The sequence below is a fragment of the Marmota marmota genome, unplaced genomic scaffold, assembly GCF_001458135.2.
Source record: "Marmota marmota marmota unplaced genomic scaffold, marMar, whole genome shotgun sequence".
Lineage (NCBI taxonomy): Eukaryota > Metazoa > Chordata > Mammalia > Rodentia > Sciuridae > Marmota > Marmota marmota.
Window position 1 is genome coordinate 53502541 of NW_026000037.1, and position 20884 is coordinate 53523424.

Genomic DNA, 20884 nt, shown 5'->3' on the forward strand with positions numbered 1-20884 from the left:
AAAAAAAAAAAAAAAAAAAAAAAAAAAAAAAAAAAAAAAATTTCTTAAGACTTATTTTATTTTATATAAAAGAAAACACAGGGAGAGAAGAATCTAAAATGTAATATACCAAGGATTCTTTAGGTGACTAATGTGATTAAAGAACAGTTAGATTCCAATTCCAATGCTGGAATTATAGGGAGATGGATTAGATTCTTCATATTACCATATTATAGGAAAGATGCAGGTCATATTGCTATCAGATAAATATGTAGATTTAAGTATTTATATAATAGGTTTCAATTCATTTCAGCCACTTAATAGATGTATGATATTTGTGAAGTCCACTATCCTTGCTAAATTTTTTTATACATCAAATATATATGATTACAGTATCTGTCTTATAAGTGGTTGGGAATTCCAAATGAAACAAACACACATAAAGCACTTTGTCATGTTTAGATGATATTAGGCAACATAAAAATTTTATATGGAAATATTAATAAAATTATAATAACATGTCAGTATCAAAGATAGCTTTTAACCATACTATCACACACAACAATCCACTTAAAACCTTGATCATTATTTTAGAAGAGAGGTCTTGGCCCAGTTTTAAAGGTAATGAATATGTTCTCTGTTCTTACCTGGTGATAAAGTGCTTCAGGATAATCCTGAGTCATTAATCGAAATAGGGCAAGTAAAGCCCACCCAAAGTTGTCAAAATTTGTGTAGCCAAGGTCAGGATTTATGCCAGCTTTTACACACACATATCCTTCAGGACACTGACTAAAGGAGATGAAGAAAAGAAAAACTGCTTACTCTTAGGTGACATTCAAATTATGGGCAAATCATAAATATAGAACATTTGTTCATGAATGGTTAGGGGCTCCCCTTTCCACAAGAATTAGTCTTCTCTCCAAAAATGTAAAGCCAAAACAATGCATGATTTTCAGTTGATACACATGAACACTATTAATCAAGCTAAAATAAAAAGGGGTTCCAAAAAATGGATTTTTCAGACTGTATTTTTTGCATCAATTTATTTATTATAAACAGCAAATAAAAATTGTATTCATTTACAGGTACAACATGATGTTTAGAAATCTGTATACATTGTGAAATGGCTAAATCAAGCCAATTAACATATGTATTACCCACATACTTATTATTTTTTATGGTGAGAATACTTAAAAATCAAATGCCTTGGCAATTTTCAAGAATATAACAGTATAGTGTTAACTCTATCTTTGCTATCCAAAATTAAGTGAGAAATATCCAAAAGTCAAAATGAAAGTTCAGCTGTTAGAAAATGATTCTGATAAAATAAATATGCCAAGATGGAGAGTTTAATTTTCAAATGCTCTCTCCTCAAACTCTTAGATCCTACTATTTAAGGGTGAGAAAACATTTATCACATCAATAATTGATAAGCAGAACTTGCACTTGGGGAGAATAATCAGATTAAATATTAATTTTCTTTCCTTTTAGGGACTCCTCAAACTTTTATGTTGTGGTAGATTATTACAGTAGTGACCCAATAAGTCCTACTTCTCTCTAGCCAAGCTCTTGAATAGTTCCTTCCCACAATATTTTGAATTTAGTCGTGTCATATGTTTTAATATTCATTAATGGAACAAAGCAGTGTTGTTTAAAAAGCACTTGTGCATTTTTTAAAAAGTCTTTTTAGTTATAGATGAACACAATATCTTTATTTATTTTTTTGTTTATTTTTATGTGGCGCTGAGGATTGAATCCAGTGCGTCACATGTGTGAGGCAAGCACTCTGCAAATGGGCCACAACTTTGAGGCTTTCTAAATTGCAGACCCGCAGAATATGAGTAAATCAGTTTTTTATTGCTATATTTAGTCACTAACTCAAGAGGTAGTTTATCCATGCAGTCAAGTAAGATCAGTATAAGTGAAACATCCCATGACATTGTCTTCTTGTCTTGAAATATATCATTGTGTTCTATATATTAATCCCCAGTTACCTTCAAAATGCATTTAAGATCTTATTTGAGTTAGGGATGTACATAAGAAGAGCTAGTTAAAGTAGGATGTACAGATACTAGATGGTTTCTTGGGTTCAATTTGAGAATACTATGGAAGCCCAGCAGTATTGGATGCAATGATTTGTGCTGAGTAGGTGATAAAATGTCTAAATCACCCGAACTTAACTAAGCTATAACACTTATGCTACTTCCCAGAAATTATGCCTTTTGTGGATATGGGCCCCAGATCCTAAGAAAGAGTTGAGCCTGTGGATAGACGTCAAGTCATTCCAACTATGCAAAGTAAGACACTGAGATCACACAAGTTCAACAATGCTGAGAAGTGCCCTGTTTCTACTTTTTTATTTGCTCCATCTGAAATTATAGGAATATAAGACATGAAAACTTTGTTATCTCACTAATCAATTATTTATAAATAGTGTTTCAATAATAACAATTTTATTAAGGTAAGTTCTTTTTTAATATTTTTTAGCTGTAGTTGGACACAGCACCTTTATTTCATTTATTTATTTTTATTTGGTTCTGAGGATTGAATCCAGGGTCTTGCATGTGTGAGGTGAGCGCTCTACCGTTGAGCCACAGCCCCAGCCCACTATTAAGGTAAATTCTAACCCTAAAAGTCATATAAGACATAAAAAGTGAAATGACAGCACATCTTTAATATGTCTGTTCTTTAAAAACTTCCAGCCAAAGAACAGATTTAAATTGTCTTTCTTGGTATTTTTTATCTCATTAAGGTAAGAGCACACTGGAAACAGAAGATCAGACCCTAGTTGAAGTTCTAGCTCTTCAATCTGGTAGCTTTTTGACCTTGAATGCAGGATTTCTGTAAAACTGAATTACTACTACCATATGTATACTTTTGATATGATCAAAATCTGTATGCTAAAATTCTAACCCCCCAAGTGGTTGCATTAGGGGGTGGAGTTTATAGTAAATGTTCAGGTCAGAGCAAAGCCTCATAAAAATGATTAATGTCTTACAGCAAAAAGACATATCTATAAGCAAATAAGTGGGCTCTTGCCAGATAACAAATTTGCTGGTGCTTTGATCAGAACTTTTCAGCCTCCTGGACTGTAAGAAGTAAATTTCCGTTGATTTTAAGCTGCATAGTCTGCAGTATTTCATTACATACCTCCCAAAGGGAGTAAGAGAACTTCTTAGTTTGACTTTGATAATAAAACGAGATAATGTAATTAACTGGGAAGCAGTGATAAAAGAAATGATCACTCAATAAGTACTATTGATGGATATTCCTGACTTGATAGAAGAAAACATTAGCACCACTCACCCAGCATCTGTTGTGTTGCCACAAAGGAGAGCATATCGTTCCCCTTCCAAGTAGTAAAAGTTCTCTGTTTCTGTAAGATAAGAAAGACATCATGTTCTATATCTGATCTTGAGTTAGTAGCTACTTGGACCTCCATAGAAGATGAGCACCACTTTACAGCTGAAAAGGAAGCAGCAAGTATCCTGATGTTTTTTACCTACCATCTGATGCACATGTCAAAAGGCCTTTGAGGATGTGAAGTTTCACTGCCCTGGTAGTGATAAGCTCGGTACAAAAAGGGGAAAATTCCTTTCAAAATTAGAGTTCAGGAAAAATCAATAAAATTGCCAGGTCTGACCAGAGTTCTGAAGGAAGAAAAATTTCCAAGATTTTATTGTTTGAAAACTGAAGACCTTTCCCCCCAAGGTTTATTCCAGATGAGCTATGTGAGCAAGAAGTCCAGATTCCACTGTCCCTGGGTTTAATTTATGAGTTCTTCCTACCTTGAAGTTGATTCTACTACATTCATACAGTGCCATCTACTAGTAATAATATCTCATAATTTCAACCACAATCCTTGCTAATATAAGTCATGGTCCACAAAATGTATCCAGATGTCTTAACATCTTCTGTTAATCAAAATGTATCAAATGTAAATTGTGTATTTGTAGATAGTAGATACCATGTTGCATAGTGTGAACATGGTTATTTAGGAGTTTTGGCTTTTAGTTTCTAGATTCAAATTACATGGACCAAGCCCATGGGATGAATGGATGGAAGGGTGGACAGACGTGTGTGTGTGTGTGTGTGTGTGTGTGTGTGTGTATAAATTACCCTAATACAAGGAATATGACTTTAATTTGTCACCTAAAATAATTTTAGAATAATTTTGAAGTTATGAATAGCTCAGTAACATTGATTAGGTTTTTTGGCTGGCAGTCAAAAAGCAAATGAAATTTGACATTAGTAGCACTGAATGGTATAAAGTATTCTCCATGCAAGAACTATGATATGGCAATTGGGTTGAAAAGGTTTTATGAACATAATATTTTCTGCAGTTCTTAACATGTCATTTGAGGAAAATAAATAAATACAGTTGGATAGATTTTAAAGTGATAATCCTTAAAATGGTATTTAAAAATTATAATTTTTAACATGTATTTTTAGCTGTAGGTGAACACAATACCTTTATTTTATTTTTATGTGGTGCTGAGGATCGAACCCAGTGCCTTATGCATGTTAGGGGAGAGCCCTATCACTGAGACACCACCCCAACTCCTATAATAGTGTTTTTTAACAAAGATAAAAAAAAAAAATCCAGGGTCTGTTTTCTTAGCAGTGACCAGACAAGTAGCAAAATTGTTTATTTTCAGTTAATTAGCATATTTTTATTACAACATCAAAGAAAGCAATGGGGATTTCAATTAGAATCTAAGATTTAAGCTTCATCTCTCCTTGTCTTTAATACTTGATTTAGGATGATGACATAGATACATACAAATATTCAAACATTTCACAAACTCATATTCTAATAATTTTGTGTTACTTGCATCATAATCATATGATGCAAGAAACCAAACAGTAAAAGTTGTTATGATTTGCTTTACAACTTACTAAATTCAAAATATAAGTAAATTAATATAGCACAGGTACATGACATTTGTTAATATATTATTCATAATGGTTGAAAACTAGGTTTTTATTATCATAAACAATGTCAGGAAAAAACTTGATAATTTTAATATGAGAGGAAAATGCAGTAAAGAAGCATGACCTGGTGAAAATGAAACAGATTTTAAAGGCAGCTTGAGCTTGGACACAATCCTAGTTTTACTACCTAGTAGTTACAATGCCCTAGAACACTAGCTTAATTTCTCTGCATTATTATTTCATTGTTTTGCAACAGGGCAGTGGATATTGTCTTATCTCAAAAATTATGATGAATATATGAGACTGGACATAAGAATTACTTATGCATAAGAGCTAATCAATATTGATTGTCCTGCATTACTATTTTATGACTAAATATTTCCATTACTTAACAAAGTAGAACCAAAAGTATTTAATTTAAATGTGCAATAGTAATTGAAATCCAACATAGTAAGAATTCACAATATAGGAAAAAAAAAATTTAATTTTAAGTCATCTCAAAAATTTTAATGATCAAATTTATATTTAAAAAATTATTGAAAAAATGTAAATATTATGATGCTCATACTTTAATCTGTTTCTGATAAAATTGAAAATTAGACTTATATTATTTTAAAGAATAATATTTGAAAATTTAGGTTCCCTTGATTTAACTCACTGAAGATTGAAACTTTGCTATCTTGATAAAATAAAAAAACAAAAGCAAAGCAGACTCAAATTAATCTTTCACATAGCTACAGCATTTAAATAATTTGCCCTGAAGTTGAGAGTTGAAACTATTCTGTTTTCATTTATGATGTAGATGGCAGGTGATTCTTACCTCGAATGTAATATGGGTTTCCAGTTCGGTTGTGCAGGGTCTCATTTTCATTTTCTTGGGGCCATCGCAAGCATTTATGCTTTAGGTTGCCCATGAAGAGTCCCATTCCAATTAGAGAAAATATGCTCAGAAAAAACAGAGTTAAGATAATGGCACCAAAAAGTTTCTTCAAGCACTGGATCAGGGTCTCTACAAGGGACTTCAGTCCTGGAAAGAGAAAGGTGTGTTTTGGTAAAAACAGAAATCTTTGTTTTTATGTATTTTTTATTGATTAAAAAAAATAAATGACAGCGGAATGCATTACAATTCTTATTACACATATACAGCACAATTTTTCATATCTCTGGTTGTATATAAAATATGTTGACTCCATTTTGTGTCTTCATAGATGTACTTTGGATAATGATGTGACAAATTTCTCCCAAATCAATTGAAATCAACAGGTTAATCTAATTAACTAGATCTAGCAAAGTGAGTAAACATCAAACTTTGAAGTTTCTGTATTATTGCTAGTTTATAACACCTGATGAGATAATTCAGACAGAATATTTAAAACTGGATTTTTTGTTTGTTTCTCTTGACTAGACAATATTATTAACGGCTTTCTCTCCTTTGCTACTTGTCATGCCAACTGTGATGATGAGTATAAAAGCAAAGATGTAAAGTTATAAATCAAAATGCACCGAAGATATTAAAACAAGAAATAGTTTGAAATAACATCATTCTGCACAATTTTTTAGTTTTATAAGAATTCAATTTTGGAGCTAATAAATAAAACTCGTGACAATAATTTTCATGATTAGGAATGAGAATTAGTAATGAGGTTAACTTTGTATCAAAAGTTTCCTGGGCTGGGGATGTGGCTCAAGCAGTAGCGCGCTCGCCTGGCATGCGTGCAGCCCAGGTTGATCTTCAGCACCACTTACAATGATGTTGTGTCTGCCGAAAAACTAAATATTAAAATTCTCTCTCTCTCTCTCTCTCTTTAAGAAAGAAGAAGTTTCCTAAGTGAGAAGTCAAACTTAAATCTGGATTTAAGGACATATATTTATTTCTTTTAATTATTAAGTAACATACACTATATTCTGAAAACATAGGAAACTAGAAGAGAAAAGCAAAAATAATGCAATTAGCCCTCTGAGAGGAAACTGCTATCAACATTTTGGTGTGTAACTTTATTCCTCCCTTCCTCCTCCTTGCCTTTCTTTCTTTCTTCTTTCCTCAGCTGCTTTACCACCTGCTGCCATGGCTCTCTTCTTGTCTGTCTGACAAGAAGAACACTTTGAGAACACTTACAGATGTTCAGCTCAACAATGCATGAGAGAATATAGTACTCTGTGATAATTAGCAAGTTATCAACATTTCTATGCATCAAATTTATTATCTTTAAAATGAGAACACTATTTCATTTATTGTGAGAACTGAAAATCTTTTTTTTTTTTTTTTTTTTTTAANTTTTTTTTTTTTTTTTTTTTTTTTTTTTTTTTTTTTTTTTTGACAGTCTCTTGCTATGTTGCCCAGGCTGGTCTTGAACTCCTGGACCTTAGAGATTCCCCTGCTTCAGCCTTCCAAGTAGCTGGGACTAGAGGCGTGTGCCACTACACTTGACAACTCTTTGGTTTTTATATATCTGTATTTCCCTTTTGATTTAATGTGATTCCTGTTTTGAATAAGCGTTAATTTATTTCTCTAGTATTTTAGATAAAATATATCTGTTTTAGAACTTCTGTCAAATTTCAGTTGTAGTTTTGGGCCAATATGTAAATTTCTACATAGAAAAAAATAATTCAGAGCTGGGAGGATTGTAGTACAATGGTGAAGTGCTTGCCCAGGATGCCTCAGGTTCTGGGTTCTACCCTTAGCACTGGGGTGGAGGGGGGGATGGTATTTGCTCCAATTCTTCTACACAAGAAAAGAAAATTACCGATTTTCCCCATTTCTCTATTCCCATCTCTGAAGTTTTTTTAAAAAATATAATTAGACTTAATTACTACATTATTATATATTTTATTTATTCATAGCATTATATGTAATCTGTCATGATGTATTGGACAGGCAACATTCAAATCTTTACAAGAGTTTAAGAGGAAAGTTAAATTCATGCAAATAGGGTGTTGAGAGGGCATGGCAGGAACTTAAAGGAGAAGCAGCTTAAAGGGGAAGCAGCTCTTTAACTACAACAGGGTGTTTCCCATTCACAAATGTGGGTGGATCCATGCTGAATATTCAGCTGAGTTAATTTAGATTTCATTGAAAATTATCAAGTTTTTTTTAAATTCTGGTATCTATTTGAAAGTTTTCTAAAACACAAATTGTCATTAACACTGTGATTAAGTTTAGAATATTTTATTCATTTTCATATATTTCCAGCAGTTATTTAGAACGCTTGTAAAAATTCAGAACACTTGAATGAATGAGAATATTTTTCTATTGACTTCACATGTAATAACAGACAGGTAGAGAATCTGCAGTCTGTTTCTCTACTTAATTGTTTGTAGGGGGTCTTACAATACTATTATTTTTTCAATGCTTTGTTAAATTTCATAGTATAAGTGTATCCTCTATTTTTATTTGTCTAGTATCAGATGAACTCTTTCTATTTGTAAGGTTTTCCTCCAGTTAAAAAAATCAAAAATTTATTTTTCTTATATGTTTTTAAACAATTTTCTTTTTATATTTATCCCTGGCCTCTTTTCAAGGATCACTAATTATCCATAAATAAAACTTAGTTTTCTCTCCTTCATTAATCCACCTCATTTTCAGCTAATACATAACTTCTCTAGTGTTTCTTCACCTGGTGGTTTTGTTGATGCACTGGTAATGCTACATTTTACTGTTCCTATTACCATTGAGTATTCACTAAGGGCATTACATTTTTATCATTTTTTTTGTTTTTATCTTCAAGCTATTTGTATTTGTCCATTTTACTATCTTATTTTTATCTTCTGCCTGAAAAAGTCCAGATTTTCTTCTATTATGAATACAAAATGGATAATTTCTTTTGTTCCTACCCTCATGAACATTAAAATACTTCTTTCTATATATTACAAAATATTTTTATGCAGTCCATATTGCAGGTAAATGCCTTGTGTATTCGTCTTTATAAAAATACAGCAAGAGCTCCCTACCAGCCTGTGTGCCCAACTCAGGTGATTGTGTTCTTGTATTGCCTTAAATTCAACTGATTTATTTTTATAATCCTTACCTCTGACATATAGATGATGACAAAGTGATGTGATTTTATGTTCTGGGCATTTGTAGAGCAAAGAAGGAGAGCCTGAGCTGTGGGTATTCCTACATGGGTGACTCATTCACAAACCATTTTTGCTAACCAACTTTATTGAGATGTAAGGCAGAAAACCTAGAATTCATCTGTTTCATGTGTACAATTCAGTGTTTCAGAATATTCAAAGGTTACAAATATTCTATGATCGCCATACTGTCTTTCTGTTCATCCTGGACTCCAAAGTATTTATTCATTCAGAACAACAAATAAGAAGATGTTGGTGGGCTCCTGCCAGGACATGGTCAGAATGAAAGCTGTAAATTAGTTCTCTGTAGCTCCCATCAATATGATCACTTTACAAGGAGTTCCAACCTCCCTGCACTTTGCAGCACATGAATTGTATCCTATCCAAGCACTTACAGCAAAGAGGAATTTATCTAATTTAATTTTGTTAATTCAACTGGTATCTTGATACAATAAAGAAAAGGAGGCATACTAGACATCTGTCTAGACTACTCCTCTCAGAAGTCTAGGGATAATTTTATAAGTGCACATTTAATATGTAAAAATAAGTAATTAAAACAAAATAAAGCTGATTAATTTATATTTTGTTATCCTAAGTATTGATTCTATATCACATAAATAACAGTCAAATGTATTTTTTTCCTTGCCTTTCCTGGAGTGACAAATAAATTAAAAGATAGATGAATCACTGGTTTCTAAGTGGAACATGACTCAATTTAACATTTTCTCTGAGCAGCAGTTAGAAAATTCAAACAAACACATGGACATGTATAAAATACAATGAGTAAGAACAACCTAATTCCACTTCTTACCTTGGTTTAAAGGAATAATTTTCAAAATTCTCAAAGTTCTTACAGTTTTAAGATTTAGAACGAAGTTTAGAGGTGAATATCTTGTTATAATCCTGTGGAAGTAAACTAGAGTTATTTAGGAGTCATATTGAATCTATAGGACTTATCATTGGCTTTTTGTGCTCTTTGAAAACTACTTAAAAATTATACATCCAAGCACTACCCCTCACTTAGATTATTCCATTTTTCAAACTGTTCTATTATTACTTGGAAGACCAAAATTACTATAAAGAAATGTAGCCAGGTAATATTAATTTACAAACTTAAATTACTGGAGTTCAGTCCCCAAAAGTCAGAGGTTACATATTTTCTTGGATCTGTGGAAGCTAATCCAAAATAAGCAGGTGGGGTGGGAGTTAAAAAAAAAAAATAGAAGACCAATGGAGTAGACAAAGGATTAGATTAAGGAGGAGAGAAGAGGAACAGATTAAAAAAATAAATAAATAGAAAGATCAGCAGAAGGAAAGGAATAGTAAGAGAAAGGAAGGGAGAGAATGGGAAGTTCAGGGACTGAATTAGAGTAAATTATATTCCATTGTTTTATAATTATGCCAAGATGAATCCTAATGTTGTATATAACTAAAAAGAACCGATAAAAATAGCATAATAAAAAATTACTGGAATTTATAACAGTTTCACACTGAATAATTTAATGTCGAATATTCTCTTATGTTCATAAAATTTTGTTATCTATTACTGAAAAGAGTTAAAATAAAAACAACAGCTGTTTTTTGGACAAATAAGGTCCATCTTCAATATTTAAACTTCTGACAAGTGAGGTGACGGCAGGAATGAGGATGAGGATACTGGGGACAGAGGAAGGCTGATGGTTGTGAAGGTAGTGAATGATGGTGACTGGAGAAGGCAGAATATATGTTGGTTAAGAGCCACAGCTTCTGGAGCCAGACTGTGTGTGGCAATGTAGGATCTTCCATTTATTAGCTATGTGGCAGGCTAATACTTAATACTGCTGCAGTTTCCTTAATGGTAAAGTAGGGATATGATTTCTTGATGCAGAGTCTTTTTGTGGGGAAAAAGATGGGATAATATATGAAAAGTACACAGATCAGCACTTTGCACATGTAAGAGCTCTCTTGTTGTTAGCTAAGTTAGCTTAGTATTAGCTGACAGCAGCAGGAACAACAAAAATAATGGTAGTGGCAATAGAAGTAGTAAAGATGATAATTACAAATGATATTAACTATTTTTTAATTGCTTACAATATGGCAAGAACTGCTTATATTTTTTTTGGGGGGGGGAGGGTGTACTGGGAATTAAACCTAGAGCTTAATCACTAAGCCACATACCCAGCACTTTTTATGTTTTCTGTTGAGATAGTTTCTCACTAAGTTGCAGAGGCTGGCCTTGAACCTACAATCCCACTGCCTCAGTCTCTGAGTTGCTAGGATTACAGGCATGCACCACCACACCTGGTCTTTGGTTTATACTTTTTATAAAAGTTTTTTTTAAATCTATTATTTTTGCTTGCTTACAATATGGCAGAAACTGCTTAAACTCTTTATAAAGGTAATTTTTTAATTGACCAAAAACTAAAATTAGAATATCATTTTAAATTATTTTAAAAGAAACTTGAAGGCAATAATATCATTTCTATATCTACTGAAAAAATACTAAATAGAAGCATTGAAAAAATAACAAGAAACGATTAGAATTATATATAACACTACAGAAAAATGTGTGTGTGTGTTTAAAATATCTTATTCTGATATTTAGGATATTTACTGGTCCAAGCAATGTAGCGGAATGAAATGTTGACTAAGGACTGAGAATCAATTATGCTAGGATGGCCTAAGTCTTCAGGGAATTCTCTACTCAGTGAAAAAAAAATCAGTTAAAATGTACAAATTCAATCTTTATCATTTTTGCTCAAGATAGAAAACATCTCATTTCTTTCATTCTCTTTGCATGTTCTGAGGACTCACTCAGAAATAGTGCCCAAGAGACTCACTACAACTATGACTCATGAAATATTCTTTATTTGCTGAAGTTTTGGAAGCAGAAGTTTTTGTAGAACTCAATTTTTAAGTGAAAAGCACTTGTTTAGCAAAAGACTCAGGTATTTGCAACTTGAAGAAATACTCACTCAAATAAGGTTACACCGAAATCAAGCCAGTTCCATGGATCCCCAAGGAAAGAAAAAGATCCTGCCCAGAAGCCTCTTGCAATGATTTTGACAAGTATTTCAAATGTGTAAATTCCGAGTAAAGTATTCCTGTAGAGAATTTTTCACATAAATTTTAAAAGTGAGAATAACATACTGTCAGTTCTGAAATACTGTATCTGTAAGTGACTATCTGGTATTTGAAAATAAGTCATCAGAAAGGTAAAAACATGTCTGGTAGGCAGGCCAAAACAACCAATCAGACAACAAACAAAACAGCAAGTGCCCTTGAACTTGAGTATCATTTTAGATAGGTCTCCTAGGATGGTTACCTCTTGTGGCATTAGCCATGAGTTTGGCTACCAACTTCTTTTAGCTATTTCTGTCTCAGAGATGATAGGCTTTTCATCTATGTAAATAATAAAAATATCAAATTTACTCAACATTAGGATTGCACAATAGTTAACAATAATTAAGGAAATATGTAAGATTTACCTTTATTTTATACATATATAAACACAAAGATATCTTTGGTGAACCAGTATTAGAGTTACCTTCCAAAGTCAACCAGCTCTAGGAATTTATAAAGCTCAGGGGCATAACTTCAAGAAAGTCTCTACCTCGAAATTTCAAAGGGTCTTTCTATAATTGTGGTCTAATTCAAGTCATGTGGCAGAGGAAAGAAAAACAGAACAATAACAATTGCTTTCTTTTTCTTATTTTTTAATGCTGGATATTGAACCCTGATATACTAGGAAAGTGCTCTACCACTGAGCTACATCCCCAGCCCTAACAATTTCTTAATAAATGAAAAGGAGAAAAAAAAAAGTTATTTGAGTTAGAAACAAATCAGGTGTTGGGTTACAAGAGTTAAGACCCAAGGCACTAAAATATATTAATCATTAATATTAAGTTTGAAATTATATCCTCCATAAGGATTATAACAAAATCATTAAACTAAAGTCTCAAACATTTATATTATGTTAATCTATTAAGAAATAGAGGTATTTAAAATCTAAGTAAGAATAATGAAAGGGTACAAAAATACTAAAATTAATGAGTTGATAAATATGATAATTTTTATTTGGAGAATTCACTCATTCTGTTGCAGGTATAAATACATTATATACCTTAAATATTTTATTATATATAAAGTATAAGTACTATATCATGTAATGTTATAGTATATAATATATTGTGTAACTTAATGTTATGACATCAAAATTACAAAATGTTAAAAATGAAAATATAGTAATATGTGACATTATGTGTAATAAAATTTATAAACTTACTCAATTGCTGTTATCCATATTGACCAATTAGTCATAGTCATAAATATGCAATCAATGAGGACGCTAATTAAAATTAACAGTCGGAAAAAGGTGAGCTACAGTCAAGGAATAGTGGATAATAAATGATATTAGAAAAAATATTTCTATAATCAAACTTAATAAAAACACATAATAAAATATTTTTAAATGTTGAAAACATTATTGAAAATTAATGGACATTAATATTTGTTAATTTCTACTATTATGGGTATTTAGAAAATATATTTCATATGTATTTTCAAACATGGAATAACTAGTGGAGCATTATTCACATTTCATTATCACCTAATGTGAGATATCAATTTGAAAGAGAAAAGTTTGGCAGCAACAGTTAAGTACAGAATAGTTGAATTTAGTATTAGCACAGTTTAAAACACAGTCCACAAGCCAGTAGCAAAGGATATGGATGCACCAAAACCTTGATAGTTGTTCCTCTGATGGGACTGAAAGGAGACAATGTGCACAAGATGGAAGCAGCATTGAACCTAAAGATTGTTCTCTTTTTATTTAACACCATGAAAGTCTATAAGAAGAAAAAACAAATGAAGTGAAATAAGAATGTAGAACTGGAATTTCATTAATTATGTAACATTGCCAACTATCATTACCATCTAGGATTTTAACAGCTATATATCTTTTTGATATCCTTCTACAGACTAAGTCAAATGAAAAGATTTTTACAGTTTTCATTCATATTTACTTTTATGTGCTCATCTACCAGTTTCATTTTGTTTTGTCCTGCCACTGCTATAGTCAAGAAAGTTGCCTTAGACCACACCACCAGGTCTCCACAGCACCAGCATAACAGGAAGACTACTGTATCCTGATGGCACATGAAGACACACTTAAAAGTACCAGAAGTGTCACATCTCAGAATGTAAGGAAGGTATAAAAGTTAATTTTATTAAAGAACAAATTAAATGTTGGTTTCAATAGTAAATATGATTTAGTGTATGAAAATACTATATTAATCATTAACAATTATCTGTGAAATAAAATCTGATTTCTTTGATATCACTACATAAACATATCTAATCCAAAATTTTATATTATGGAAACTTAAGATGTTGGGATATTAAAGCATTAAAATCCTAACAAATGTGATGAATGATCAGAAGTGTCCTAAAATTGAAACTGAATTTCATATCTCTATGAGTGTGTGTTCTTGTATGTATTTATATATGTGTATATATACATGTATATGTATGTATGGGAGCATATGTATGTGTTTTTTTGTATATATTCATTGAAATTATGAAGAATGTTTGTCTGTTATTGAATTTTCCCCTTTTGATTTTTCGATGTAAAGAGAAAAAATCTAAAAAGAAATAAAGAAAATAAATCTGATTACTTAAAGTGTTCTTTCTATGCTGTTTTCCAGAACAATTTCAAACTTCACACAAGATGTAATATATATGTAACCAGTTAATTTGTGTCATTGCAAAGGGATGAATACTTACAGATAAAATGGTTTCTCAATTTTTAAGGACTCAAATTTGTATTAATTTTATAATCATTTGTTTCTATGTTTTATCTTTAACAGAATAAACGGAATACAACTCAAGTGTTTAAATAACACAGTGTCACTGATAAATCACAGCACTTTTTACATGAAACTATTCTTGTGATTTTGCCCCACGTTTTTCATGGCAACTAGACCATGAGTAATTCTGGGCTTTGCACTAATTTTCAATAGCCTTGTCTTTGTCTTCAATATCAAGTCTGCCTACCATATCATATACAGGACAAAATACTCTTTTCTCTGCTACATCACAGCTACTAATACTGTGCCATAGAAATCTTATCGCTTAGGCATACCAACAACTAAATGCTGAAATAATGGAGATGAAGACTTGCACTGTAAAGAACACTCAAGATTATGCAGCTGACACATTTTTATTTTCTAATCATGAAAGGTATTCCAGAGTTATATTAATATAAAACAAACAAACAAACAAAAACGCACTTTGTCTCCAGAGACTTCAATTCAAATTTATTTCACTAATTTTATAACATCTTTGAAAATACTACAAGAATATCAAATCACATTTGTCTACCATGAAGTTCCTCTTCATCCCCGGAAACTTAATCTACTTTATATTTACTTCATTTTTGTCAATGGCTCCAACCATTCTTCCAAGCTGAAAATCCTGGCATTCTTTGTCAGTCAGATTCTATTTCTTGTCAGGTTTGTTCTCTCCCTCTTCTCTAAGACCCTACTATACTCTGGACCTCAAATCCAGCAGTTTGGATTATTCTCCCTCATATTTCAATTTTTTGACTTTATGTAATAGTGATTTAGAAATCTACCAGACTGACTTTACTTAATCACTTTATTCATATCTGTCCTTTGATTACCACATTAAATCCCTGTTGACATCTTCATGATCTCATCTTATTTCCCACAACTTGCAATATAACCATGTTCCCAGTCACATGATCAGCCTTTCTTTTCCACATTCCAGAACAATCTCTGCTCTTGCCTGTTTCTAAAAGGCTCTCCCTCTGTGTTATTAAAATCAGAAGTGTTCTGCAAGCTTTAATTCAAATTTTACTTCCTCAGTGAGGACTTTCAGGTTCATCATTCCACACAGATCTATCTTTTCTAAGCAAAATTATTTTCATGTTCAGCATTTTGTGCTTGTTCTAGGATATATTAATAGGTGCCACAAGTCTTTCTGGAGATCAGATATGAAAATATGAAGGAATAAATGAGAAAAAGTGATTAAAAAACTCATACAGATTCGATTCACTTTCCTGTCTCCTGAGGAAGCTCACCAAGTTGGCCATTTTAAATAGTTGTGTTTATTCTAAATATCTCAAAATTATTTTAAAATTGATAACCATAAATAGCTAATCAACTTTGCTGTCATAAAACAAATTGCTTCCATGAAGGCACATAGTATATACATTAAGAAGTTAACAATACAAACTACCCAACCAATATATAGCAGTTCTGATAAAATCTCAAATGTCTGCATTCCCCAAATAATATATGTTAGGTAGTTCTGTATAATATAAAATTATCTTTATCAGTTCTTCATTCACTCACTCTTTTTTTGTCCTATGTCAATTATATCTTTTGCATTGTCTTCAAATAAAATAATGAAAATGTAATCACAATAATTTCAATTAATACTCACATTTTTTTTCACATAGTAATATGAATCCACATCTTCCAAGAGCTCTGACACCATTCCTCGAGAAAGGTCTCCGTAAATGAATGGAAGCTTTTTGCCAACTTCCAAGGTAGGGTCCGGCTTTAAATCATCTTCTTCATGTTTCTCGTTTTGTTTTTTAGCAATATGCTGTTTTATAAGTTTAAGAGATTCTTCCGTGAAAGGGACAAGGCCCTTTGATTCCGGAGAATCCAACATTTCCAATTTTGTACCTGTAAGAAATTACTTTTCTTCAGTTCCATATAAAAATTGGGTTTATTAAGAAAATCTAATTTACAAAACCTAGAATATTGTTAGAATGGAGAAGAGCAAAAGAAATACATATATTTATGGAGTACATTGCTGAATTCTATAGAAATGTAAATTGTTAGACTTAATATTAGACTTAATTTATAATTTCACAAGTGACTCAGTTGGCTTTATTTACTCATTACTTGAACATTCTTTTTTTTTTTTTTTGTATGTGATAAGTGCATTTGTGTTGAGATTCTGATAATTCCATGATGCAAAGGCAGAGTAATGCTGTAATGGAGTTTGTTATACAGGAATATGTGTCTCCCTCTCTCTCTATCCATCTATCATGAATCTTTCACGTTGGCCAATCAACAGTATTAATTATTACAATCTTCCCACTATGTCTTTGGTATCCAGTGGAGGACTATTGGCTCCTATCTGTAGCATTATCAGGAGGTTGTCAACTGCTCCTGCTTGATTTATATGGTGAGTTCCAAATTAACATTGGCCCTAGGAGTGGGTGGTACATAATATGGACCTGGCTAATAATTGATTGAAATCTCTTTGAATCATTGGTCAAAACCAAATATTTTGCTGACTCGTTCTATTCCAATTCTTGTCAAAATTTTCTCTTCAGTTGATCTTACTTAATGCCAACTGACAGGTTTCCTTTATTTATTTGCCTATTTTTTTCCTGTAATTTTATTATTGCAATAAAGAATAAGGAATTTTGTACTTGATGTTGTGTCATTTTATATCATATGCCATGTATTTCACAGTGCTGGCACTAGCTGAATTTCTTTTATGAGATTTTCTACAACTGAAATTACATTCAGGCTGGGGCCGTAGCTCACTGTCAGAGTGCTTGTCTAGCTAGCATGCATGAGGCACTGGGTTCCATCCTCAGCACCATATAAAAATAAAACAAATAAAATAAAGGAATTCTATCCATCTACAAATACAAAAAAACTTTTAAGAAAGAAATTACATTCACAAGAACATGTGTCTACTTCAGAATTTTTCACTGTTGTGAAAAATTGAATTAATACTTTAATATTTTGTTTGTCTATTAATCAGAAGAAAAAGGTGAGTTAATATTAATGGAATAACATTTATTATAAAAATTATACATCCACTACCAACATAGGTAAATGATGGATATAAACAATTATAGATAAAAAAGGCAATCTCATAAATACCCAAGGGGAGAACACATAGTATATTTCTGTGGCATAAATGTACGATGGAAAATCTATTGGATTGACCACCTGTGTCTTTCATGGGATCATAAATTTTTTGGGTTTTGCATTGCTTTTCATGTTGCTTCATTCTACTGGAACAAGCCTTCCTTCATGTACTTCTAAGAATATACCCACCAAAAACATATCACAGTCATAACTTTGATTGTTCAGCTTAAGTTCCCATGTGTACTAATAACCTATGTGTCAAAAATAAATAAGTAAAAGGTTATTCTAATGAACCTACCACAGCCTATGGATCCATTTCCTCTTAAAATAGTCACCTGTGACCAGAAAGAGGGACAACTTCACATCGGAAATGGTTGCTTTATTCAAAAGTCCTCAAGATATGTTCCAGGTATTGGATGTGGAACAAGTTTAAATAGGGGATTATGGACTAGAAAGATCAGCATATGTCTACTTGCAGCTCCCTTTCCCAGACTAATGATATAAAAATTCACTCTTGCTCACCTCAAAATTTGCTTATTTTCCAAATGTCTTTGTTCAATATCATGCGCAAAACTGAAACTTATTGAAAGTTTGCTAAGAATTATTATCATACATAACATGAAGATACATTTGAATATGCTCAATATAACACTGTTGAGACTTCTTACTACTGCTTCAACCTCATTGTTCATTGCTCATCTATTTAGGTCTTTTATATCCTCTCGGTTCACTTTTAGTAGTTCACTTTTAGTCCAGAAATTTGTTCATTTCTTCTAGATTTTCCACTTTATTGTTATATAATTTTTAAAAATAATCCCTAATGATTTTATGAATGTCAATGGTATATGTTGTAATGTTCCTTTTTTCATATCCTTTTATATATAGGTTTTTTTCTCTTCTTTGGTAAATTTAGCTAAGGGCTTATTAATTTTACTTTTCTTTTCAAAAATCAACTCTGTTTCATTTATTATTTGTATTATGATATTTTATTTTTTTTAGTTGTACATCTATAAATAAACTAAAAGTATTGTGTTATTTACTTATGTGGTGCTGAGGATCGAACCCAGTGCCTCACACATGCAAGGCAAGCACTCTACTGCTGAGCCACAACCCAGCTCCTATTTGCATTACTTTAAAAATATTCTATTTCATTTATTTCTGCCCTGATCTTTAGTATTTCTTTCCTTCTGCTGATTTTGAGTTTAGTTTGTTCTTGTAGTTTTAAGACCTTAAAATACATCATTAGGTTATTTATTTGAGATTTCTCTATTTTATTAATGTAGGCACTCATAACTATAAACTTCCTTTAAGTACTGCTTTTAATATTCTATGGATTCTGGTATATCATGTTTCCATTTTGATTAATTCCATGAATTTAAAAGATTTCCCCTGAATTCTCCAATAACTCCCTCCTTGATCATTGAGAAGTGTGTTATTCAGTATCCAATTATTTGCATTATTTCTGTAGTTTCTCTTGCAATAACATTTTTAGTTTCATTCCATAATGATCTGACAAGATGTAGGAAATTTAAAAAAAATTTGAATTTGTTAATACTTGCTTTATATCCTAAAATGTGACCTATTTTGGAAAAGAAGTTCTGTATGATTAGGAAAATAATGTATATTCTGTAGCTGAGTGGAATATTCTGTAGATGTACGTTAGATACATTTGATATGTAGTGTAATTTAAAAGTGCAATCTCTTTGTTTATTTTTTGTCTAGATGATCAATCTATTGGTCAGAGTTGGGTATTGGAGTCAACTACTATGATTATATGGAGTCTTGCCTCTCACTCTTTGTCCAGTAGTGTTTGTTTTGTAAAATTGGGTTCTCCAAAATTTAGTGGTATAATTGTCACATTTCCTTGATGAATTCCTTTCTTTATCCACATGGCTGTGATGCTTGTTTCTTCTGATTTTGGCTTAAAGCCTGTTGTGTCAGGTATGATTATAGTAGTCCTTTTGCTTTTAGTCAGGGTCTTCCTTAAATTGCTCAGGCTGGCCTTGAACTTCTAATCCTCCTGCTCATTCCTCACATAGTTGGGATTACAGGTGTGTGCCACTATGGACAGAGATTTTGCCTTTCAGTGTGACTCAGCACTTCACATTTACAGATTTTTTAATTTTTCTGTTTTGAACCCTGCACCTCACACATGTTAAGAAAGTGCTCTATCACTGAGCTATATACTCCCAGCCCACTTATCTCTTGCATTTTTCAATATTCTTTCTTTGTTCTGTACTTCTGGCAATTTAAGTATAATATATTGTTGTAGAGAAGTTCTTTTATGGTCATGTTTATGTGAGGTTCTAAATGCCTCCTGCACCTGCATGTCTGTCTTTCTCAAGATTTGGGAAATTTTCTAATATGGTTTCATCAATGAGTTTTCTGTGTCTTCAACCTGTGTTCAGCCTGTCTTCAACTCTTCTCTCTTGTCTATTCTTATCATTTGCATGTCTGGTATTTTAATGGTGTCCCAGAAATCTTACATATTCTTTTCATTCTTTCTTATTTTTACTTATTAATGTATGTGAAAATTCCCAACCTTGTCTTCAAGGTCTGATATTTTTTCTTCCACTGATCCATTCTATTGGTGAGGCTTTCAATGAAGTTTTTAATTTGACTTATTGAGCTTTTCATTTCTAAGATTGATGCTTCATTTTTTTAAAATCTCTCTCTCTCTATTGAATTCCTCTTTGCATCCCAAATTGTCATCCTTAATTCATTTAGCTATAATGTATTCTCTTGGAAGTTGTTGAACTTTAACAAAATTGTTCATTTGAAATTTTTGCCATTTCATTAACTTTGGTGTCTTTAGAATCACTAACTAGAGAACCTTGAACTTTATAGGTGCCATGTTGCCTTGTGTTTTCATATTTCTTGTGTTTCTGTGTTGAGATTTGCTGATTTATTGAGATGGATGTCTCTTCCATTTTTATATGAGAGCTTTCTTTGCAAGCAGCCTTCTTTCAATGATTTGCTCTGGAATATCAATTTGC

The 20884-nt window shown here is 31.8% G+C and overlaps 1 protein-coding gene across 2 annotated transcripts in view; it reads right to left on the bottom strand.

Moving 5' to 3' along the window:
* Scn7a (sodium voltage-gated channel alpha subunit 7) overlaps positions 1-20884 on the bottom strand; it is an 83234-nt gene that overhangs the window by 41050 nt on the left and 21300 nt on the right. For both annotated transcript variants that reach the window (XM_015479269.2, XM_048812409.1), the window contains exons 2-9: positions 16432-16679; positions 13693-13811; positions 13250-13339; positions 11940-12068; positions 9797-9888; positions 5735-5941; positions 3286-3355; positions 627-768 (exon numbers count right to left, since the gene is read on the bottom strand). In XM_015479269.2, the coding sequence (XP_015334755.1) occupies positions 627-768; positions 3286-3355; positions 5735-5941; positions 9797-9888; positions 11940-12068; positions 13250-13339; positions 13693-13811; positions 16432-16665 (1083 nt within the window). In that variant the 5' untranslated portion in view covers positions 16666-16679. The remainder of the gene's footprint in view (positions 1-626; positions 769-3285; positions 3356-5734; positions 5942-9796; positions 9889-11939; positions 12069-13249; positions 13340-13692; positions 13812-16431; positions 16680-20884) is intronic.